At 42.2% G+C, this 25,591-nt stretch overlaps 1 protein-coding gene across 1 annotated transcript; it reads left to right on the forward strand.

The window, feature by feature from the left end:
- Window positions 1–3,170: 3,170 nt before the first annotated feature.
- Window positions 3,171–5,486, forward strand: LOC126068869 (transcription factor SPT20 homolog). The gene has a single exon (XM_049871559.1). The coding sequence runs from the start codon at window positions 3,171–3,173 to the stop codon at window positions 5,484–5,486; it is 2,316 nt and encodes a 771-aa protein (XP_049727516.1).
- The last annotated feature ends 20,105 nt before the right edge of the window (window positions 5,487–25,591 follow it).

Raw genomic sequence — 25,591 nt, forward strand, 5'->3', positions numbered from 1 at the left:
GACCAAAACGGATGTCAGAAGAGACCCTGAAATTTTCTCTTGAACGTTGAGTAGCTAAAGACAATGGAAGGAATGATGAAATAAGAGAGCTGAAGGGAAGATTTCCAGAAGGCAACGTAAAGTATTATAATGAAATGTGCAAAAAGCTGGAGTTAGAAAACCAAAAGGGAAGAACATGCTCGGCATTTCTCAAGCTGAAAGAACTGAAGAAAAAAATCAAGCCTCCAATTGCAATACTGAATGATTCTATGGGCAAAATATTGAACGACGTAGGAAGCATCAAAAGAAGATGGAAGGAGTACAGAGTCACTGAACCAAAAAGAATTGGTTGACGTTAAACCATTTCAGAAGGTAGCATACGATCAAGAACCGATGGTAACGAAAGAAGTCCAAGTTGCACTGAAGGCATTGGCTAAAAACAAGGCTCCAAGAATTGACAGACTACCAACTTAGATATTTCAACAAATGAATGCAACACTGGAAGCACTCACTCATCTATGCCAGAATATTTTGGAAGAGAGCTACTGACCAGAAGAAATCCGTATTTGTTTCCATTCCAAAGAAAGGCAATCCAACAGAATGCAGAAATTATCGAACAATATCATTAATATCACTCACAACTAAAATTTTGCTGAAAATAATTTAAAAATGGTTACAGCAGTACATCGACAGGGAACTGTCAGAAATTCATGCTGGATTAAGAAGACGGTGTGGAACCAGGGATATTGCTCATGTCAGATGGATCTTGGCTGAAAGCAGAGAATACCAGAAAGATGTTTACCTGTGTTTTATTGACTATGCAAAGGCATTTGACTGTGTGGATCATAATAAATTATGGATAACACTGCAAAGAATGGCAATTTCGGAACACTTAATTGTGTTCATGAGGGACCTGTACATAGGCTAAGAGGCAGCGGTTCAAACAGAACAAGGGGATAGTGCTTGGTTTAAAATCAGGAAAGGTGTGTCTCAGGGTTGTAACTTTTCACCATACTTATTCAATGTGTATGCTGAGCAAATAATTGGAGAAGCTGGACAACACAAAGAAGAATGTAGCATCATGATTGGAGGAAGACTCGTTAACAACCTTCAATACACATATGATGCAACCTTGCTTGCTGAAAGGAAAGAGGACTTGAAGCACTTATTGACGAAGTTCAAAGACTACAGCTTTCAATATGGATTACCCCTCAACATAAAGAAAACAAAAATCCTCACAATTGGACCAATAAGCAACATCACGATTAACAGAGAAAATACTGACATTGTCAAGGATTTCATTTTACTTGGATCCACAATCAACGCCCACGGAAGCAGCACCAGGAAACAAAAGTACGTATTGCACTAAGCAAATCTGCTGCCAAAGACCTGTTCGAAGTGTTTAAAAAAGCAAAGATGTAACTTTGAGGATTAAGGTATGCCTGACCCAAGCTATGGTGTTTTCAATCTCCTCATACGCATGTTTAAAGCTGGACAGTAAATAAAGAAGACCAAAGAAGAATTGATGCTTTTGAATTATGGTGTTGAGGAAGAATACTGAATATGGTGGTGCACTGGTTAGCTTGGCTGCTAACTAAAAAAGTCGGCAGTTCAAATCCACCAGCCGTTCCTTGGTTACTCTATGGGGCAGTTTTAAAAAAAAAATTTTTTTATAGGGTTACTATGAGTTGGAATAGACTCTGTGGCTCTGAGTTTGGCCAGAAGAATGGATAAATCTGTCTTGGAAGAAGTACAGCCAGAACACTCCTTAAAAGCGAGGATAATGAGACTTCATCTCACATACTTTGGACATGTTATCGGGAGGGTCCAGTCCCTGGAGAAGGACATCATGCTTGGTAAAGGGTCTGTGAAAAAGAACCTCAATGAGATAAATTGACACAGTGGCTGCAACAATGGGCTCACACATAGCAATGACTGACGATGTACAGCACCGTGCAGTGTTTTGTTATGTTGTACATAGGATCGCTGTGAGTCAGAACAGACTCCACGGCACTGAACAACAACTACATAATTAGAGAATAAATGCATAGGGAAATAAAACAAAATTTATTATGTGTAAGAATGCCATGTTATGTGTACATCAATATGAAAACGCTTTGCCCCTAGATCCCTGGAAGATACAATGCAGAAGTCTGATGCCTGCATCAGATACATATAGAGTCTCCATGCATGTAGGAGCTACAATAATCAACTCACGGGGTGTGCTGAACTGGTGATAGATACCATGTGCAGAACTGCAGTTGATTACACACCAAAACTAAACCAAACCCGTTGCTGTCGAGTTGATTCTGACTCACAGGGACCCTAGAGGACAGAGTAGAACTGCCCCATAGGATTTCCAAGGAGCGCCTGGTGGATTTGAACTACTGACCTTTTGGTTAGCAGCCAAACTTTTAACCACTACGGCACCAGGGTTTCCAATTGATGACAAAAGATTCTAAAAACAGTGAAGAATTCTTGGTAAAGTTCCCAACAAAAAAATTACATATGCGCCCTTGCGCGCCTGTGCGCGCGTGCGCGCGCGCGCACACACACGCACCCACACGAGCGCCTGCGCACACACACCCACATTAAAAAAAAAAAAATACCCCCCCAAATTACAGCTTTCCAGGCCTTTCTCGTCATTGCACTCCTGTGAAAATTGGTATATATTAAAATTATACCCAAAAATGTTTCTATTTCTTCTACGGTTGCTTATACTTTTGTGTGTATGTCTTCAACATTAAACTGAAGAGGGCGCCCAGCCCGTCACTCGGAAGTGGGAGGACTCGGGAACAGGAAGTAAGCCTGCAGGACCAGTTGCAGACGTGAGGACGACAGGCGAGCCTGCGTCGTGCGTCCTGCGTCATGCAGCGTCACCTGCGTGGAAATGAGCTATGGCATCCTGGTGATCTGAAAGCATCATTTCGAGGCCTAGCGGCGGCGCTCAAACAGGTACTGTTATTTTAGGGAAGTGAGAGTTTTGTGTGGAAAACTGAAGAGAATTTTGTGTAGTACTTCTTTGGATCGGACTTCTTTGTGTCCTTACTGAATAAAGGTTGTTCGTGCCACAGTGAGTGGAGATGCGGCGTCTTGCGGTACTAGATGACTGAGATTAAAGACACGATTTCACACCTCTTGATCAACGCACATATTTTTTCTCTTCTTTTAGGGCCCCATTTTATACTACAATGCAGCAAGCTTTAGAAGAAGCTTTGGATCGTGCCGACTGTCTCATTGAAAGTGCCCAACTGATACCTCCTAAAAGGAAATGCTTGTCGAGTGGAACAAAATCGATATTTCAAAAACTTCATGACTTGTATGTCGAAGAATGTGAAAAAGAGCCTGAGGACGTGCAGGAATTAAGAACAAATGTGAACCTGTTAGAGAAGCTTGTTATGCGAGAGAGCTTGTCATGTTTAGTGGTCAACCTATACCCCGGCAATGAGGGTTATTCTCTGATGCTCAGCAGAGAAGATGGGCCAGAATCTGAGACCATTCACCTGCCTTATGAAGAGAGGGAATTGCTTGAATACTTGGATGCGGAAGAATTACCTCCTATTTTGAATGATCTCCTGGAAAAATTTCAGGTAAATATTTTTTACTCTGGATGTGTCATCGCAGAAATCCGTGACTACAGGCAGTGCAGTAATAGGCAGCCTCCTGGCTACCAAAGTCGGCATGTTCTCCTACGTCCAACAATGCAGACTTTAGCCTGTGATGTGCATTCAATAACAAGTGATGGCCGTAAATGGACCCAGGAAGACAAACTTGTGCTTGAGAGCCAACTGATCTTAGCTACAGCTGAACCCCTGTGTCTTGATCCTTCTGTAGCAGTAGCCTGCACTGCAAACAGACTGCTGTATAACAAGCAAAAGATGAACACTCACTCAATGAAACAGTGTTTAAAGAGGTCTTCTAGGTGCTCTCTGAACCAGCCGTTAGAGCAGTCTGATTGCCAACCACCACCTCAGCTAAGATCATTCACTTCTTGCCAAATAAATGAAGAAAGAAAAGCAGGTGATCAATATGACCTCAAAATTTTTGAAGCAGGAAATTGCCTGGATATGTGGAAGCAAAGTCCTTGTAATCCGGCCATGCCTTCTGAAGTGGACGTAGAGAAGTATGCAGAGGTGGAAAACTCTGTCATACCTGATGTCTCACAATCGCCTGTGTGGGCAGCATGTGAGGTAAATGATGATTACTTATTTGACTGTGAAGCTGATGATCAGTATCATCAAACAGTGCTGAGTGCCATGCAGTCACTTAATGACCCACTTTTCTCTGAGACAGTACAGCCCTGTGAAGATGAAGAAAGTGAGATGTCTCCATTCCACTTCTCCGTAGATGATCATTCAGATCAGTTCACGATTGGACCAGAGTCTGCTGCTGAGAAGATAGTCATTCAGTACCAGGACTTCGTCGAAAAGGAATGCCCAGTCAGGATGCCACACAGCTCCGGTGGCTCAGCCAGACTGCGCCGTTCCGCAAGGAGAGGAATAGAACAACGTCAGAGAGTGTTGGTTCGGTCTTCAGTATTGGGGAAGGAAGCAAAACATCCACCTCCATGCACCAGGCTTCCCTCAGGCTCAGGAAGTCGTTCCTCAGTTTACCATTCTGCTCCACAACAGGCAAACAGCTTTCTTAAATCTCCAAATCCTACTGTCTCTAACCCATCGGTTCCTTCTCAGAAGTCATCTGTGGACCTCAATCCAGTTAGCACGCTTTCTCCAGAGGCCCCTCCACCTGTCAACTCATCACAAAAGATCATGACCACAGTGGTCGTGGTAAAATATGGTAGACTGAACTCCACCAATGCCGTGAGCTCTGTTCGTGGAGCACAGGCTTCGGTGAGTGGCTCAAAGCCCATGCTGGGCTGCAGCCCTGGTGCCAGAACTCCTGCAGAAAAAAATCTGAGTCGCCGTCTACCCTCAGAAGTTCCACTACCAACTGCAGTGCCAGGTGGAATGCAGACAGCTCCTCAAGCAGGCGTTCCACTTATTTTAAAAAATACTTCAACAACCAGGCCTTTAACTCTATTCCAGCTTCCAGGTACTCAACTCATTTTTGTCCCACAGCAACAGCAGCAGCTCTCTCAGCGTACTCCAGAACAACCACCTCACCATTCCACAACGCATCCTCGACAGCCAAGAGGACGGGGCTCTGCACAGGGTTCAACCAGTCAAGTACAGGCCTTACCCACTCAGCAAGCAGTTCTTATTAAGCTTAGCGAATTACAACGTCTTGTGCCATCCCAGGCAGATGTGTTGTCTCAGCTTGCCTCTGCCCAGAAGAGACCTGAGCAAAGCCATCCTCACCAGAGAGTCCAGATCCCTGCTGCCCTTCCACAGCAGCAGCCACAGATACAACAGTCGAAAATCTCGCAGCGTTCAGTTTCTGTGGCCAAGGCAGCCGCACAGGCAGCTAATCCCCGTCGTCACCGGCGTATAGGCAGACGCTCAAAAGGTAAAATGAAGACAGGTACATCAACCACTCCAAAATCCTGAGTCTTATGCTTTTTTTTTCCCCTCATGTTTAAAAGCACAAGAGCGTTGAATCTGAAGGATTCTGAGTTTTTACTTCATTTTATTTTTAATGTGTCAGTATTTCATAATGCCAGATGTACAAACCTTAGTACAGCTCACACCATATTTTTTTAAGTAAAAACAAATGATTTGGTTTGCCTAAGTTGCTGGGTTTTTAGAAGAAATTATTGACACACTTTATTTTTAGAGCAGTTTTAGGCTCACAGAAAACTAAGCAAATAGTACAGAAAATGTTCATATATCCCCTCTCTCCCTGTTCACAGTTTCCTGTTTTAACAACATCTTGCATTCCTGTAGCACATTTGTTACTATCCATGGACCAATATTGACATATTATTATTAACAGAAGTCCATAGTTGATATTGGGGTTCACTCTGTGTGTTTTACAGCTTTATATCCCCATCTACATTATGTGTAATTTTACTTCCCTAAAATACCCCATGCTCCATCTAGTCATCCCTCCCCTCTCCCAAATCCCTGGCAACCACTAATCTTTTTACTATCTCTATAGTTTTGCCTTTTTCAGAATGTCTTATAGTTGGAATCATACAGTATGTATGCTTTTTAGACTGGCTTCTTCCATTTAGCAACATGCATTTAAGGTTTCTTTATGTCTTTTCATGGTTTGATAGCTTTTTATTGTTGTTGTTCAGTAATACTCCATTGTCAGTTTATCTGTTCACCCTTTGAAAGGCATCTTGGTTGCTCCTAGCTTTTGGCAGTTGTTAATTAAGCGGCTGTAAACATTCATGTGCAGGTTTTTATGTGGACATAAAGCTTCAACTTATTTGAGTGAACACCTAGGAGAGTGATTGCTGAACCATATGTTTAGCTTTGTAGGAAACTGCCAGACTGTATCCCAGAGTGCCTGAAGCATTTTGTATTCCTGCCAGCAATGAATTAGAATTTCTGTGGTGCCATATTTTCGCCAGAATTTGGTGTTTTCCATGTTTTGGGGTTTTGCCAATCTAATAGATGTGTAGTGGTAGCTCAGTGTTGTTTTAATTTGCAAATGGTTTTACTCCATATAATATATATTAAAATGACCTAGTGGCTCAGTGGTTAAGAGCTCAGCTGCTAAGCAAAAGGTCGGCAGTTCGAATCCACCAGCCGCTTGTTGGAAACCCCACGAGGCAGTTCTACTCTGTCCTATAGGGTTGCTGTAAGTCGGAATCGACTCAGTGTCAATAGGTTTAGGTTTTTTAAGTAAGCAGTACTAGAAACATCTTTCAGAAGAATGTAATTTGATATTTATTTAGTGTAAAAGGTTTGTGCATAATGTAATAGATACAACTGTTACAAGTATGTTTAAAAAAATTTTTTTAATCTGCGTAAAAATGATGCTTGTCGCATTTAGATTGAGGCACATCAGAGACCTCCAGTTGTGTGGAATGAATTGGTTGCTTGTGTGACAGGCCCTCACTTAAACATTGGAGAATTATTTTTATCTGTTTGCTTTTCAAATGTTTGTGACCTTGTTAGATTCTTAAGCGGAACCCTCTTTTTCTTACTTTTTCCTTCCTTTTGCTTATTCACCATTACTTAATCAGCAGTCCCTAGTCCTTCACCTTTTTTTTTCCTTCTTTCTTGTTTCAATGGCACTGAAAAGATCCCTGAACTTTTCTGTGCCTTTTTTTTTTATTGATGTGAAATTCCTATGACATACAATTAATCGTTTTTAAATGTCCAAGTCAGTGGCGTTTTGTACATTCACAACGTTGTGCCACCGCCTCTTTCTAGTTCCAAAACGTTTTTATCAACACAAAAGGAAGCCTTGTACCCATTAGCAGTCACTTGCATTCGCCTCTCCCCCAGCCCTTGGCAAACATGAATCTGCTTTCTGTGTCTATACATTTACCTCTTTTGGATATTTCATGTAAATGAAGTCATAGACTATGTGGTCTTTGTGTAGCTTCTTTCATTTAAGATATGTTTTCAAGGTTCATCCATGTCGTAGCATGTATCAGAGCTTCATTCTTTTTATGGCTGAATAATATTCCACTATATTTTTTTATGTGTATATGCCACATTTTTTTATCTGTTTATTCATTGTTGGACATTTGGATTGTTTTCACCTTTTGCTTATTGTGAATTGTAGTCCTGTGAACTTTCATGTACAAGTATTTGTTTGAGTGCCTCCTGTATTTTGCTGTGTTATAACTTTGAAGGGCAATAAAATGTGTTTTTTTTTAAGCACACATGTATTTGTCTTTGCTTTTCCCTAAAGAAAAAGGAAATTTGGTTTGGCACAAAAGAGATTAGTGAGGAGATGGGTAACTGGTGATTATTCTTACTCGATTACCCTGGCTGTACTAATGTGCTACTTACTGATCCTGTTAAAGAAAGAGTTCCCCAAACCTCAGGCACACGCATCATATTTGCCAGCTGAATAACGCTGAGCCCATTAGAGCTTTATATGATCCATCCTGGAGCCCTTGCAAATGGTGCCTGTACTTTTGAGAAATTAACCAGTGAAATGACCGGTTGCAAAGAAGAGTTTACACTCGGCCTCATGAGCCAGCCGGAGACCTGAACTCGGGATCTCTCCATATTTGGTGTACTTCTTCCCTTTTGCCCTGTATCTAGTCCTTTCAGAGGCTACATGGAAACACCTGTTGCACTTGTACTTGAGTGATGTGGCTCTGCCTTCCCAGGCAAGCAAATAAATTTGTCTTTGTTTCAGATTACCACTTGGTGGCCTTTGTTTATTTCTTCCTAATAATCCCTGCTAAGGGTGGTAGGTACTTTAATGCAACTGCCACAGTGATGAAGAGTAAGGGTATCACCCTGAAATAAAATCTCAGACTGTGTATTTATTCAAATAACTATGCGGGGAGGATTTCCCAAGCACCTCGTACTGTGTTAGGCCCTCGGTGGGAGGGGAGGATACAGACCCCAAAGAAAAGTCAAAATTTCTCCAGGGTCTAGATCTCATCTGAACCTCATATAATTTTATCCTTCAGCAATTTAACCTAGATTTGCAGCATGATAAAATCTTGATAGAACGATGACTATTACATAAATAGAATGGGAAATACCATAAGGCTCAAGATGTTAGTGGCTTATAACCATGACACAAGTCAGAGATCAGGGCACAGACCAAGGAGGTGATGGAAGTAGGGTTCCAAGAGAAAAATACTACCCAACCCATGAAGTCCAGGTATGTGCATCTACATTTAGAAGTTGTTGTTGTTAGTTGCTCTCGTCAATTCTGACTCATGGCGACCCCATGTGTGCAGAGTAGAACTGTAGTCCATAGGGTTTTCAAGGCTATTTCAGAAGCAAATCCCCAGGCCTGTCTCCTGAGGTGCCGCTGGGTGGGTTCGAACCACCAGCTTTTCAGCTAGTAGTCAAATGCTTAACCATTTATACCACCCAGGGACTTCTAAAAGAAAAAGTCTGTCATTGAACTGTAGATTTTTGTTTTGAGAAAATCTTGGGAAAACACCCAGTTCTACTAAGAAACTTTTGTCTGTTACTTAAAATTAACAGAAACATCTCAGGCTCCCTGCTGACAGGCTGTCTCCAGGGTCCCATTCCCACTTCTCCCACCTGTCAACTGATACCAAAATTGTCTGTCTTTGTTGAATGCCGGTTCCCCAAAATATCACCAAGACCACCTATTTATTAGACAAAACTGAGTTTAGTAGTATTTCAGGTAGTTAAATATTTTTTCCATATGATGTAATAAAGTAATCTATCTCCGGGATTTATTTTTATGCAAATAACACAAGCCTTCTACATTTGTTTGCGAATGGTGCCTCTCCCCCCAACAAGGTATTTTCATAAGCACCGCTATGCCAATTTTTTTTTACATGTTGCTGCATTTCATCTATAGGGAAAATGTACTTAGCCGTTTTAATTGCATTTTGAAAAAAAACCTAGGCTTTAAATATAGGATGTTTTCCCTCTGTGTTCTTACTATGTGCTAGGCACTGCTCTGTTTTACATGCTTTAACTCACTTGGTGCTTTACGAAATCCATGTAAGGAAGGAACAATTGTAGATGAGGAAACAAAGCATTAGGACGTTAAGTAGTTGGCTCCAGGTCATCCAGCTAAGAAGTGTCAGAGCCCACATTTGGACTCAAGTCTCCTGGGGTCAGAGACCATGTTCTTTACCACACTGCTGTCTCTACTACCTCACTGAGGGCACAGCACAGGCCAGTTCCCAGTGAGCTCTTGGAGAGACCCCCCTGGCATAGATGGAGTGACAAATGGCAATCTGGCGCTGAGGTATATATGGGTCTTTGAGGGGAGCTAATAACTGACATTTCAGCTGTTGTTTGGAACCAGATCAATATATTTTTAATTGATGCTCATATACCCACAAATTAACCCCAAAACCCATTGCTGTTGAGTCGATTCCGACTTACAGTGACCCTATAGGACAGAGTAGAACTGCCCCATAGGGTTTCCAAGGCTGTAATCTTTTTGGAAGTAGACTGCCACATCTTGGTGGGTTTGAACTGCCAACATTTTGGTTAGCAGCCAAGCTCCTAACCACTGTGCCACTAGGACTCCTTGATCATATATTAAAAAAAAATTAGAAGACATAATTTAGTTCTGGGCTGAGTTGGCTTCCTAATACTGCACCCTGGTATTAGATAGACTCTTCCACTCACTCACAGACAGGGCTGGAGAACTGCAGACCCCTCCTCATGGGTCTGGCCCTCCCACTGGGGAGAATTTAGGGGGCAGAAATAGGCTACAATTTTATTCTAATGCAGAGCTCCTTAACCGCCAGCCAACAGGCCCTTTGGGCATTTGGTGAAGCCAAAGCCTACAGATCTTTTCTCAGAATAATGTTTTTGGTGCATAAGAAAAACTACATGGCATTACAAAGGAAGCCAATTACACTAAAATACAATCCTGAAAATACAGTATAAAAATTTATGATAAGCAATGCATGTGCTTCTTTATTAATTCCTTAAATGGTAAGATTTAGCAATAAGTCTAATTACCATAATTTTGAAGTAGTGATGAGCATAAAGGATATTTTGAGATACCTACAAGAAGTGAAATGTCATATGAAAACAACTGTGATTCCTATTGGTTACAAAGTCATAGGCACTGCTAGCACTACTGTGGTTTGTTGCCTATACTCATATTTCCAGGAAATGTTACATTTCAGTTAGAGGTCAGAGGAAAAAACGACACATACATTTTCTTTCTCTCATTAAGTTCATGGATCTTCTAAAAAGGTCCATGGACTCCAGGTTAAGAACCCTTGCTCTAATGGAAGCTCCTCCCTGGAAACAGAACTAAATAATAAGCATTGCCCCCCAACAGTGTGTGTTAAATGAGCAAGACTACAGGTGATTACAAAGTTTGCTTAAATTGTACATATTGGCCAGATTATTGAATGGTTATCACAGCAGCTTGAAGAGAAGTTGTGTACAAGGCATGCATTATTCACTTAATTCTCAAAACAATTCTATTGGTGGTTAGTATTACTAACTCCATTCTCAAGTAAAGAAACTGAGAGGTTAATGTAACACATCAAGTTAATGGAGAGTCAGGGATTTGAATCTGGGTAGTCTGTCTCCAGAACTCATGGTCTTAACCACTAAGCTGAAGCTGCTTAACAAGTTTAGATGGTTACTCTAGGAATAACTAGGCTAGATATAACCACCATTTATAAAGTTATTTCAATAGAAAAATTAATTCTAAGTTCTAAGGAGTATATTTATAAATAAATCCTTAGGAAGGCAACCTTTCTGTGAATTGAGGCTTCCTCAATATAGAGATAAGGATTCTTGAACACCCTGTAGTTGCCAGTTAACCACTGTACAAAATAAGCAGAATTATCTGGAAGTGACCTCATTCTGTGTTGCCTGGACCACAAGTCAGCTGGGGCTGGAGCAGAGAGGGGAGGGAGGCTTCCACTGAACTCAGCTTCCCCTGGGGCCAGGGCTCCCTTCTCCTCACAGGAGGGCATGTGACTTCTAATGGACTATCTTCATGATCAAGAACTGAAGAGTTTGGGGTTTTACCCTGCTTGCAAGCTAATAACTGAGGCTGCCAGTTTCATGGACTCTGGCAGATGAACTGAGACTCCTGGGTCAGAGACAAAGGACTTTATTAGTCATGACATAGCTGTCAGCATGAGCTTCATGTTTGCATCAGTTTGCCTTGCCCCTCAAGTGCCATAGGGGCAACACAGAGGTGGGCCCAGGTGGATGTGTGTCACAGGCGAGGAACCCTGAGCTTAGGAAATACCCATCTTTTGAAGGGGGCTGCAACAAACCTGCCCAATTTTTGTCCTAGAGAGAGACATTATCCTTATACCGGTCAACAAAAAAATTTGCCCACGGCTCCATAGGGAGACTGTTGTCTTTACCTTCAAAGGCTCTTCACTATACAAACATCCTTAAAAATTTAGTTGGGAATAAAAGCTATCAGTGCCTCTGCTTACAAGACATGCAGAAACAGGAGAAACCCATGGAGAATTGTATCCCAACAGACTTCAGGTGCTGGCTGGAATTCCCAGGCAACTCCTTAAAACAGCTAGCAACCAATTGCAGACTGCCTGGCATCCAAGCAGTTTGTATGTCCCTTTGTCAATAAGATTGTTTTCTTATGCTCATTCCAGAACAGGAGAGGAATAAGGGTTCAGGGTCCCTCTGCTGGAATGAAGACCCACGCTATGTATCCAGGAAAATGCTGTGGTGCTGACACACTTCTTGATGCTAGGTTTTCTTTTTCCCCCAGTAAAGGCTATCCCTTAATTCATTCCAAACCCTGGTGCATGACAGGTGAGACCCAAATGGTCTCAGTACAGTTGTTGTTGTTGTAAGGTGCCATTGAGTCAGTTACAACTCATAGTGACCCCATGTACGACAGAATGAAACACTGCTCAGTCCTGCTCCATCCTCACAGTCATTGCTATGCTTGAGCCCATCTTTGTTGCCACTGTGTCAATCCAGCTCACTGAGGGTCCTCCTCTTTTTCACTGACCCTCTACTTTACCAAGTATGATGTCCTTCTCCAGAGACTAGTCCCTCTTGATAACATGCCCAAAGTACGTGAGACGAAGTCTTGCCATCCTCGCTTCTAAGGAGCATTCTGCTGTACTTCTTCCAATACAAATCTGTTCATTCTTCTGGCAGTCCATGGTATGTTCAGTTTTCTTCGCCAGCAGCATAATTCAAAAGCATCAATTCTTCTCCAGTTTTCCTTATTCATTGTCCAGCTTTCACATGTATATGAGGTAAATGAAAACACCATGGCTTGGGTCAGGCTCACCTTAGTCCTCAAAGTGACATCTTTGCTTTTGAACACTTGAAAGAGGTCTTTTGGAGCAGATTTGCCCAATGCAATACGTCGTTTGATTTCTTGACTGCTGCTTCCATGGGTGTTGATTGTGGATCCAAGTAAAATGAAATCCTTGACAACGTCAATCTTTTTTCTCCATTTATCATGATATTACTTACTGGTCCAGTTGTGAGAATTTTTGTTTTTTTTTTACATTGAGGTGTAATCCATACTGAAGGCTGTAGTCTTTGATCTTCATCAGTAGATGCTTCAAGGCTTCTTTGCTTTCAGTACAGTAGATAAAAAATATAACAAGATAGCTAAGAGTTCCCAGAAGCTAGAAGGAGTAAGATCAAACAGAACAGGCACCTTGAAAAACAGAATTGCTGGAGAAGATGGATAACCACTCCAGTTTGTCTGGGGCTGAAGGAGTTCCTAGGACATGGGGACTTTCAGTGCTAAAGCCAGGACAGTCCCAGGCAAACCAGATTGGCCACCTTATTTCTATACATGCACACCTCTTCCCCCTACACACAAACTTTTTGTAACTGGACGCCATGATTTCAAACTTAAAAATACAGTAAATGAAATAAACGAGAATCAGTCACCTAGATGAAGTTCTCAACTAGGGCAAGGAAGAGGAAGAGGAATTAAAATAGTCTAACAATTTCATCTTATTGGTTAGGGAGCTGCAAGGAAAAAATAGACTGTCACAAGAAAATAGCTGGGGGTCTTGTTTTCAAATAATGGTAACAAAATATGCAATTGATTATGAATACCAGAAAATGGTAAGGTGCCATTAAGAGAATGGAAAAGTACAGTGGAACTTCCAATTAGCAAGGGCAAAAAAATGGAATAACAACTTAATCAAACTAGCGAAAATGAAGAGAGGGGAAAAGAAGAAACATCAAAGTAAAATGATATAGCATAAATACAATACGGAAGGAATAAAACCAGGTAGATCAGTCATTTCAGTAAATACAAATGGACTCAATTCTATCAAAAGATAGAGAATGTCAAAATGAATTTAAAAACAAAAACAAACCCAGCCATATGATAATACATAAGAAATAGGTAGCAAGCAAATGCCATTTTTTTAAAAATAGAAATAACAATATTATCAGGAAAGGAGGAATTTAAGGGGAAAGAGACTACGCAAACTGCAGAGTGGCATTACATAATGACAGAGGGCACAATTTAAGAAAAGAAGCAATTGTAATAAACTTGTATGTCCCAAACAACACATTAGCTAAATATATCAAAAAGAAAGCCTGGGATTGAGTCTTGAAGGACACCGACATTTACGGGATGGAAAGAGAAGAATTAAGCTTGAAAGAGAGGCTGAGAAGGAGTGGTCAGAGAAGTAGAGGAAAAACAGGAAGGTGGGAAATGGTCATGTAACCCCTTTTCCCCTGGGAGTCCCAACCACTGTCCAGATAAAGATGATTCCAGCAACAGTGATCAGACTGACTGTGCACCTAGGGCCAGATCCAGGGAAGACAGGGTCTGGGTGATCACAGTCCCTTCCCTTCAGGCAGGCTGACAAAGACACAGCCCCTTTCATACAACCCTCCATTCTTCTGCATCTGCAATTTGTAATAGATTGTAATTGAGATGCATGGTGGAGAATTAGGTTCTTTTATCTAAATGGGAGTTTTGTAGGCTTAGAGTGTTGTTAAGAAAGGAGCAGCTGTTTGATGTATGGGCGACGCTGTGGAACACACCAGTATGTGGAACTAAAAAGAGGGTGTCCATTATTCCCCATTAAAAGAGTCGTTTAACTTCCTGAGTCTTACAAAGTAAGCTCATGTTAAGACAATGTAATGTTTCTTACCCTCTAAAAATCCCCTTTTATCTTAATGTCGGCTAATCATGAATCTGTATTTATTGTCAAGTTTTATTGATAATTTTAGGGCATTTTTGTAGTATCTCTAGGAAAGATGACTGTTTAATATTGGCAGATATAGGTCAAGTCCCATTTCTGTGCCATACCTGTGCTGAGCTTTTGTTTCTCGGTCATGGTGAGAAACATGTCACGATAAGTAAATTTTCAAAACTCACTCAATATGCATATTGACCACCTCAACATGCACACATAAGCTCTCTTTTTTTTCTGGGGTAGGCAGTGAATTACGAAAGAATAATAATATACTGAACACAACACAGATACGATCAAAATGCTACTTACCTTGGATTTCTATCTCTTCCTATTCTTCGAGTTTTTGCTGGTATTTTCTAGGTAATTGAGGCAGGAGGATAAAATGTCACTGGCCTGATTTGAGGTTGAGCAGGACGAGGGACGTTAAGGGGTAGCCGATGTTCCAAAACACCTTTTCCTTGGACTACACTTTAAACTTTCACTGAGGAGAACATGTGAAAATTACTAACAGCATCCACTCAGGAATTTACCTGAAAGAGAAGTCAATACAGCCAAAATCTAGAGCCGTGTTCCTCAAAGTGGGATCCCAGGACCAGCAGCAATGGCATCCCCTGGGAGCCTGTTAGATATGCAGACTCTCAGGCCCTGCCCCAGATCTATGGAATCAGAATCTGCATCTTGACAAGATCCCCAATATAACTTTCAATTAGCAGCTAAGCACTTAGCCACGTCATGTAGGCACTTTATCTTGATAGAAACTTGGCCCAGTGTTTTCTAGTAAGTCCACCATTAGGAAAACCAAGATTTGGTTCTCTTTTTTTTTTGGCTTTCATAAACATAAATTCATTCTTTCACATTTTAGGAGGCGAGAAGCGCAAATTCTAAGGGAAGGCTTTCTCTCTCTGTCAGCTCTGGGGGAAGGTCCTTGTCTCCTTTCAACATCTGTGGGCCTGGTGTTCCTTGGAGATCTCCATGTGTCTTGGCATCAATCTCCTCCTGGGTCTAGGAGGTTCCCAGTGCAGGGACCCCTGGTCCAAATGATGTGCTCCACTCCCAGTTCTTCTTTGTTAGTGGTAGGAGGTCCCCCTCTCTCTGCGTGCTTCTCTCTCCTTTCATCTCTTATAAGATAAAAGGTGATACATGCCACACCCCAGGGAAACAGCCCTTACATTGGATCAAAGCTATGAGCTGAGTAAGGGTGTTGCAGCCCACCCTAATCCTCTCTAACATAACTTAATTTTGCCTCATTAACCACAGGCAGATATTAGGATTTACAAAACATAGGACAATTACATCAGATCACAAAATGGAAGACAACCACACAATATTGGGAATCACGACATAGCCAAGTTGACACCAAGATCTGGTTCTTGATAAAACCTCACGTATTTCATGTTTAGAAGATCAGGGGAGATATTGTCACTTGTATTTGCTGAAACGTAGGCTGTGGTGCCAGGTTCTACACAGGAAACGTCGTGGATGTGAGACTTTTTTCATTTTCCCTTTTATTAATTGAAAAGCTCACATAAAAACATGATAAAAAAAGTTTTTTTATTGTACTTTAGCTGAAGGTTTACAGAACAAAGTAGCTTCTCATTGAAAATTAGTACACATATTGTTTTTGACATTGATTGCCAACCCATAACATGTTAACACTCTCCCTTTCTCAACCTCGGGTTCCCTATTACCAGCTTTCCTGTCCCCTCCTGCCTTTTCGTCCTTGCCCCTGGGCTGATGTGCCCATTTAGTCTCATTTTGTTTTATGGGCCTGTCTAATCTTTGGCTCAAGGGTGAACCTCAGGAGTGACTTCATTACTGAGCTAGAAGGGTGTCCGGGGGCCATACTCTCGGGGTTTCACTAGTCTCTGTCAGACCAGTAACCCTGTTGCCGTCGAGTTGATTCCTATTCATAGCAACTCTATAGGACACAGTAGAACTGCCCAACAGGGTTTCCAAGGAGAACCTGGTTGATTTGAACTGCTGACATTTTGGTTAGCAGCTGTAGCTCTTAACCACTATGCCACCAGGGATTCCAACGGGGGTATATAGGCACCTCTATTTAAGCCCTATCATCCGACTCACAGTGACCTTATAGGGCAGAGTAGAGCTGCCCCATAGAGTTTCCAAGGAGCGCCTAGTGGATTTGAACTGCCAACCTTTGGGTTAGCAGCCGTAGCACTTAACCACTATGCCACCGCTGTGAGTCAGAATCGACTCAACCACAACGATTTGGTTTAGTATTTGAGCTCTGGTGATGTAATGGTTAAGAACTCAGCTGCTAACCAAAAGGCCGGCAGTTCAAATCTATCAGGATTAAAAAGTGGTTAAGCTACTCTTAACCACTAAGCCACCAGGGTTTCCGTCAGACCAGTAAGTCTGGTCTTTTTTTTAATGACAAAAATTTCTGAGAAATTTCAAACACCATTATACTGTTTCTCAACACAATCATTTCTGTTTGGGGACATTATATTTGCATGTAGAACTTGATTTTTCAGAGACCGACTAAGCTGACTCTCAATAGGTTCACAACAATTATAAAAATGTGTCTTTCTAGATCGGCTCCCCACCCCCACCTGCAGAATATACAGAAATGTCAGTTCCAAATGCCTGCCTTATAGCTCCTTAGTGGGGCTCTGGTTTGTCCCACATATATCTTTGCACAGGCATAACGTACCTTCTTCAGCCTTTGCTGCTGCAACGACAGTGGTGCCTACAGGTACCCAGGTTGCTAGGGTGATGTTCTTTACTGCTTCTGAGTCATAGACATGTCTCCATGTCACACTCTAAGAATCTCCAGGAGTCAACCAACTGGTTATTTCCACAGAGTAGCTCTTTATGGAGATCTTCATGGTAGGCCAAGTTTATTTGCATTGTATTTCCTTGGAAGACCTATTTAACATTGGACTACACCAAAACATCTCTCCGATTAGCCTTTCCCTAATCAAGTGTGGGAAACCCTGGTGGCATAATGGTTAAGTGTTACAGCTGCTAACCAAGAAGTTGGCAGTTCGAATACACTATGCGCTCCTTGGAAACTCTATGGGGCAGTTCTACTCCGTCCTATAGGATTGCTATGAGTCAGAATCGACTAGATGGCAGTGGGTGGTGGTTGGTAATCAAGTTTGTGCATTTGGATGGTCCCTCCCTTTGGGGGTAGTAAGGAGTGGCCTGTATTCCTAATGGAGCTCAATCCTAGGGGTGGGAGAGCGGCACTTGACTTTCATGGCTAGTCATTTCCCTTGCCAGGGCTGGGACTAGGGTGAGACAAGTGAGGCACTCACTCTCAGGGTGGTGCAAGTACAAGGATGAATCTTTATTTAAAACTTTGATATTTTGTTTGTCATGGATTCTTTGCCTCAATTAGGTCTTTTAAAAATATCACACTAATATGTTTTTTATCTTGATTACTGAGTTTTTTGGTTCCCTGTTAAATTTTGCACAAGTGCCTCACTGGCCTCATCCTAGTCCCAAACCCTGGTCCTTTCCATCAGGCTCCTCTTTCTTTCATGCATATAGACCCTTGGTGGACCCACGCCTTAAGCCATCAATTCATACCGATTCTGAATCCTTCCAGGGTACCCAGCTTAGGCCGTGAGCTACACATAGATGATTGCTACCAAGCTGTAATCACACAGTTCACCATTTTTTATATTATGGTTAATTTTCATAAACAATTTTTTCATAAATAATTTTACTCTTGTTTCTATGTTGCCTTAATTGCCTTGGTCGATCCACTATAAGCTACTTAAGTAAAAAAAAAAAAAAAGTAGTCCCCTATTATTGGACATTTAGATTAGTTTGGGAATGTTGTTGTGGGATGACATCAAGGACATCATACATGAAGAAAGCAAAAGGGCATTAAAAAGACCTGAAAGACCTACTAACTCAGAACTGAAGCCACTCCCAAACTCTACTGTTATGCCAAAGATGAGACAGGCCTATACAACAAAAGTGGAACATGCTTCTTAGTTCAATCGAGTATACACGACCACACAGACAACATCTGCCCAAAAGCAAAGACAAGAAGGCAGAAAGGGACAGGAAAACTGGATAAACGGACATGAAGAACCCAAGGTGGGAAGGGAAAGGGGGAGAGTGCTGACATATTGTTGGGATTGTAACCAATGTCACAAAACAATTTATGTATAAATTTTTTAATGAGGAACAAATTTGCTCGATGAACTTTCACCTACAACACAATAAAATTAAAAAAAAAAAGGAAGACCAAAATGGATGTCAAAAGAGATTCTGAATCTTGCTCTTGAACTTAGAGTAGCTAAAGCCAGTGGAAGAAATGATGAAGTAAAAGAGCTGAACACAAGATTTCAAAGGGCAGCTCGAGAAGACAAAGTGAAATGTTGTAATAAAAGGTGCAAAGAGCTGGAGTTAGAAAACCAAAAGGGAAGAACACGCTTGGCATTTCTCAAGCTGAAAGAACTGAAGAAAAAATTCAAGCCTCGAGTTGTAATATTGAAGGATTCTATAGGCAAAATACTGAACAATGCAGGAAGCATCAAAAGAAGATGAAAGGAATACACACAGTCACCGTACGAAAAACATTTAGTTGACATTCAAACATCTCAGGAGGTAGCATATGATCAAGAACTGATGATACTGAAGGAAGAAGTCCAAGCTACACTAGGGCATTGGCAAAAAACAAGGGTCCAGGAGTTGATGGAATACCAATAGAGGTGTTTCAACAAATGGATGTTTCAACAAATGGAGATGATCACTGGTCTATGCCAAGAAATTTGGAAGAGAGCTACCTGGCCAACCGACTGGAAGAGATCCATATTTGTGCCCATTCCAAAGAAAGGTGATCCAACACAACACAGAAATTATCAAACAATATCATTAATATCACACACAGCTAAAATTTTGCTGAAGATAATTAGAAAATGGTTGCAGCAGCGCATTGACAGGGGACTGCCAGAAACTCAAGCTGGATTTAGAAGAGGACATGGAATAAAGGATATCATTGCTGAGGTCAGATGGATCTTGGCTGAGAGCAGAGAATACCAGAAAGAAGTTTACCTGTGTTTTATTGACTATGCAAAGGCATTTGACTGTATGGATCATAACAAATTATGGACAACATTGTAAAGAATGAGAATTGCAGAACACTTATTGTGCTCATGAGGAACCTGTACATAGACTAACAGGTAGTGGCTCAAACAGAACAAGGGAATACTTTGTGGTTTAAAATCAGGAAAAGTGCTCGTCAGGGTTGTATCCTTTCACCATACTTACTCAATCTGTGTGCTGAGCAAATAATCTGAGAATCTGGACTATATGAAGAGCTCAGCATCAGGACTGGTGGAAGACTCATTAACAACCTGCAATATGCAGATGATACAACCTTGCTTGCTGAAAGTGAAGAGGGCTTGAAGCACTTACTGATGAAGATCGAAGACTACAGCCTTCAATATGGATTACACCTCAACATAAAGAAAACAAAAATACTCACGACCGAACCAATAAGCAACATCATAATAAATGGGGAAAAGATTGAAGTAGTCAAGGATTTCATTTTACCTGGATCCACAGTCAACACCCATGGAAGCAGCAGTCAAGAAATCAAACAAAGTATTGCACTGAGCAAATCTGCTGCAAAAGACCTCTTTCAAGTGATAAAAAGCAAAGATGTCGTCTTAAGGACTAAGGTGGACCTGACCCAAGCCATGATATTTTCAATTGCCACATATGGAGAGGTGGGGCCAAGATGGTGGAAGAGCCAGATGCTTACAACAAAGACCCAAAAAATCAAGTGAAACACTTACATTTATGACAAGCTAGGAGCCCTGAACATCAAAGGCAAAGTTAGAAAATGAACTGAGCAGCAGGGGAAGGAAGAGATGGTTCAGAAGTGGAGAGGAGTTACCAGACCTGAATTGTCGGAAGCCCTCAGGCACCATTCCTAGGAACGGCTGCAGAGGGCTGGTACTAGCGCTCGGCTGCAGTTTCCTCAGTAAGATGCAGCTAGCCAAACAGCCTACTCACACCTCCAGAACCAGAGAAGAACGGCGCTCTTGGCAAAAGCCAAGTACTTGCGTATATTTTACCACCCCCCCCTCCACCCCCAAGCTGGCTTCAGCAGCTGGTGATTTCCCTGGGCCTGAGATAGACCCATTAGAGTGCCTATAGCCATCCTCCCGACTTGGAGACGGAATAAATTCACAACAGGGGGAGAAGATAATTTACCAGCTCCACTAACCTGGGGAGCTCAGGACAGAGGCGGCTCCTGTCCAGGCATAAACAGTCCATGGACTTTGAATACCTTTCCCCCCTGCATGGACCTGTGTGGGCCTATTCCAGGAGAATAGGCTTGCAGACTGTGACTGTTTAAGCTATGCAGTGGAGAGGTGGGTGTTTGATATTTGACACCGCTGTACCTATTAAACAGAGTCCTCACCTACCCAGATCAGGTGCCTAAGGACTGATGGCTCCTCTCAGGTCACCCAGCCATCATGACAGGGGTCCAAGGATAACTGGTACCTCCCAGTCCTTACAACCAAAAGCATTGGGTGCCCATGGTATGTCTGCAGAATCCACCCACCTGCACGCTCTAGGGAAGAGGAATGCACTTTCCTCAGAGACATTCGGGGGACAGTTCTCAGCCCTCTGTCTTGTTCAGAGCATGACCCTCTGCTGCAACCAGATACAGGTACCTACGCCAAACACCCTTGCCCCTCAAAGACTGTAGGACAGAGCCTGTACCACACACTTGAAGACCAGCTACCTGGACACCTGAGCTGAATCCACACAAGAAAAGTGAATGGACTCATAAGCTCATATACCTGATAACAGATCTAGCCATCTGGTGACAGGACATCAGAGCCCCAAAGGTGAAAATAATCAAGCTAGGTCACTCAAGCAATCCATTTGGGCATATAAAAACAAAACAAAGTGAGAAAATAGGATACAGTAAGCAAACATAAAATAAACTAATACAATAACTTATAGATGGCTTGGAGACAATAGTCAATATCAAACCACATAAAGAAACAGACCATGATCACTTCAACAAGCTCTCAAAACAGAGAATCAAAGGATCTTCTGGATGAAGGTGCCTTCCTGGAATTACCGGATGCAGAATTCAAAAGATTAGCATACAGAACTCTTCAAGACCTAAGGAAGGAGATCAAGCAATACGCAGAGCAAGCCAAGGAACACACAGATAAAGCGGTTGAAGAAATTAAAAAGGTTCTTCAAGAACATAATGAAAAATTTAATAAGCTGCAAGAATCCATAGAGAGACACCAATCAGAAATTCAGAAGATTAACAAAAAATTACAGAATTAGACAACTCAGTAGAAAGTCAGAGGAGCAGAATCGAGTAAGTGGAAGGCAGAATTGGGGACCTTGAAGATAAAAGCACTTGGCACCAATATATTTGAAGAAAAATCAGATAAAAGAAATTTTTAAAAATGAAGAAAAGTTAAGAATCATGTCAGACTCTATCAAGAGAAAGAACCTACAAGTGATTGGAGTACCAGAACAGGGAGGGTTAACAGAAAATACAGAGAGAATTGTTGAAGATTTGTTGCCAGAAAACTTCCCTGATATTGTGAACAATGAGAAGATATCAATCCAAGATGCTCATCAAACTCCACATAAGGTAGATTCTAAAAGAAAGTCACCAAGGCATATTATAATCAGACTTGCCAAAACCAAAGATAAAGAGAGAATTTTAAGAGCAGCTAGGGTTAAATGAAAAGTCACCTACAAAGGAGAGTCAGTAAGAATAAGCTCGGACTACTCAGCAGAAACCATGCAGGCAAGAAGGCAATGGGATGACTTATATAAAGTTTTGAAGGAAAAATATTGCCAGCCAAGAATCATATATCCAGCAAAACTGTCTCTCAAATATGAAGGTGAAATTAGGACATTTCCAGATAAACGGAAGCTTAGGGATTTTGTAAAAACCCAGCCAAAACTATAAGAAATACTAAAGGGAGTTCTTTGGTTAAAAAATCAATTGCCTCATATGCATGCAAAAGCTGAACAATGAATAAGGAAGACCGAAGAAGAATTGACGCCTTGAATTATGATGTTGGCGGAGAATATTGAATATGCCATGGACTGCCAGAAGAACGAACAAATCTGTCTTGGAAGAAATACAGCCAGAATGCTCCTTAGAAGCAAGGATGGCTTTTTTTTTAACGTGTATACAAAGAAACCTATAATAGGTCGATTACATCTAACAAAGGCAAAAACAGGTTTTACGTAGAAAGAGAAGAGAGGAAAGAAGAGGAAACCACAGACATTTGAAAATGAGATATATTTTCTTTTCCTTGGGAAAGATGCTGATCAGCTGGCAGAAAGCCAAAAGGCCATTGTCAATGCGTGCCGACCCAGACCACCAGGAACACATCTATTGTCAAAACAAAACAAAACAAAACCCAGAGCTTTATTTAGCTTGCTGCAGCAAATGAGAACTCACTTGACAGAGACTACTGGGCTGCCCTGAGGGCAGGGGGCAGGGGGCCTATTACAGGATTTGAGCCTGTGTTGAGAGATCCTAAGGAGGGTTTAAGGAAGAGGCGCAAGTTCTCACTTGCATGTTGTCAGGAGGCAGAGGCAATACAGTACTTGGGTATTCTCTTAGTCATCTAGTGCTGCTGTAATAGAAATACCACAAGTGGATGGCTTTAACAAAGAGAAGTTTATTCTCTCACAGTCCAGTAGGCTACAAGTCCGAATTCAGGGGGCCAGATCCAGGGGAAGGCTTTCTCTCTCTGTCAACCCTGGAGGAAGTTCATTGTCATCAGTTTTCCCTTGGTCTGGGAGCATCTCAGCACAGGAACCTCAGGTCCAAAGGACGCGCTCTGCTCCTGGCACTGCATTCTTGGTGGTTTGAGGTTCCCATGTCTCTCTGCTCACTCTGTCTTTTGTATCTCAAAAGATATTGGCTTAAGACTCTATCTAATCTCATAGACCTCATCAATATAATTGCCACTAATCCGTCTTATTACATCATAGTGATAGGATTTACAACATATAGGAAAATCACATAAAATGGTGGACAATCACACGATACTGAGAATCATGGCCCAGCTAAGTTGACAGATATTTCTGGGGGGACACAATTCAATCCATGACAGTTATCTTCATTTTTATGTGAGAGGTGGGGAGATTCAAACAGGTCTACAACTGCCATTGGTAATGGAGCTGCAGTGAGCCCTGGTAGCCAAAGGGGGGGCTGTTTAATCATTTTCCTGGTTAATAAATGGCCTTGTCTCTGTCTAGTTCCAAATATGATTGCCAAGTGGTCTTCTCTGGACATTATTTATTTTCCGTGAGCACTATTTATGTTCAGTTGAGAACATCACACACAGCCTAGCTGCCAGCAAGGCTTTTTTTATTCTCTGTCCTTCCTTCTGGCCAAGAGCAGACAAGGTCAGCCCCCAGGACATTAATCTGTGGGGTCCAGGTCCACACGAGTCAGGGCATTGTGTCCTTGAACAGCTGTTTTGGTCATCAAAGAGATAAGTTCATTTGTTCAAGGATGCTGCAGGAGGTACTGGTGTTTACTCGGAAATGGTTGGGACAGACAGTTCCTGCTTTGTTTCTGTCAGTGTCCTTTGGCAGCACCTGCATTCCAGTTATGCCATTTCCCTACCTAGTTTTTTTCACCATATGCAAATACTGGGTCTCAGCTTCGGTTTCCTCCAAATGCAGAGCCTGAGGCTATAGCTTCAGGACAGGCAGTTCACTGTGGAGCATTAATCCTCTTAGCAAGAATGGCTTAGCTGCTCAGGGGCCACCTGAGGGACTGTATAGGATCCATCTTAAAGGCCTCCTGAGGCTCAGAAGAGGGGAGTGTATACACACTGGCCCCTTCTCTGTGGGAAAGCATTGACCCTGCACATTAACCCCTTGCCCTTCCAGGTGTGTGGATTTGCCAGAACGGCTGAGCAGCCCCCATTGGCATCCTCTACCTGGCAGATGTTAAATATTTAACCAGTATGTTGGAGATGGAAGAATAAATGGAAAAAAATGCTCCAGCATTTTGCCCCTGAGAGTTTTCATTGGCTCATGACAACCAAGTTCGCTGGATCGAGTCCCAAAGAGGTTGTCTCATGTTGATACAGTGAAGGGGACCTTAGAAAACATGATTTGCATGGTTTTACCTAGACACCCCTCACTTCTTAGACTTTCTATTTGTAATGCCAACTGTCAAAATGGCTTAGGGACAGCGTCTAACCTTCTCTAACTTCAAGAGGGGGAAGGAGAATCAAGATCAACAGCCTAAGGCTGATTCCTATGAGGCAGAGGTCAGACATGCCTCCTCTCTCCGCCATCTTTACCAATTCTGACACTAACTGTCCCTCGCACAGCACTCTCTACTTCTCTGTTGGGTCACACAGAACTCCAGATATTCTCGATTGTTTATTAGGAGTTTATTAGGGAAGCAACAGGTTACAGTTTAGGTTCAGGAATGCTCAGGATTCAGCTCTTCCATCAGGACAACCTCTTCCCAGCTATGCTTGCAGGCTTGCCTCTCCCTGGCTCTCTGCCTCTGCCTGAAGGCACTCAACTTTCTCACTCCGTAGGCTGGGAAGCCCACTGCATGGTCTCCTACTGGTCTCTCCTGCCACCGCTTCTTGCTGTCTTCAGGGTTACAGCTCTCTTTCTCCTTCTCTCTCTCTCTCTCTCTCATTCTCTCTCTCTCGTTCTCTCCCTCTCTCTCTCTCTCTCAGTCTCCTGGTTCCAGGAGCTGCTCAGTGCAAGGATCCTGGGTCCAAAAGACAGATTCTCCACTCCTGGTTGTTCTTCCTTAGCAGTGTTGGGATCCTCTCCTTTCCTGCCTCTGGGGTGGCTCTTTTCAAGCCCAGAGGATTGCAAAACTGACCAACCCCTTTGGTGGGCCACAATTACCCTATCACACAGTCCCACCCAATCACTTGGGTGGGTGGTTACAAAGGCCAC

The sequence above is a fragment of the Elephas maximus genome, chromosome X (genome assembly GCF_024166365.1).
Source record: "Elephas maximus indicus isolate mEleMax1 chromosome X, mEleMax1 primary haplotype, whole genome shotgun sequence".
NCBI classification, from domain to species: domain Eukaryota; kingdom Metazoa; phylum Chordata; class Mammalia; order Proboscidea; family Elephantidae; genus Elephas; species Elephas maximus.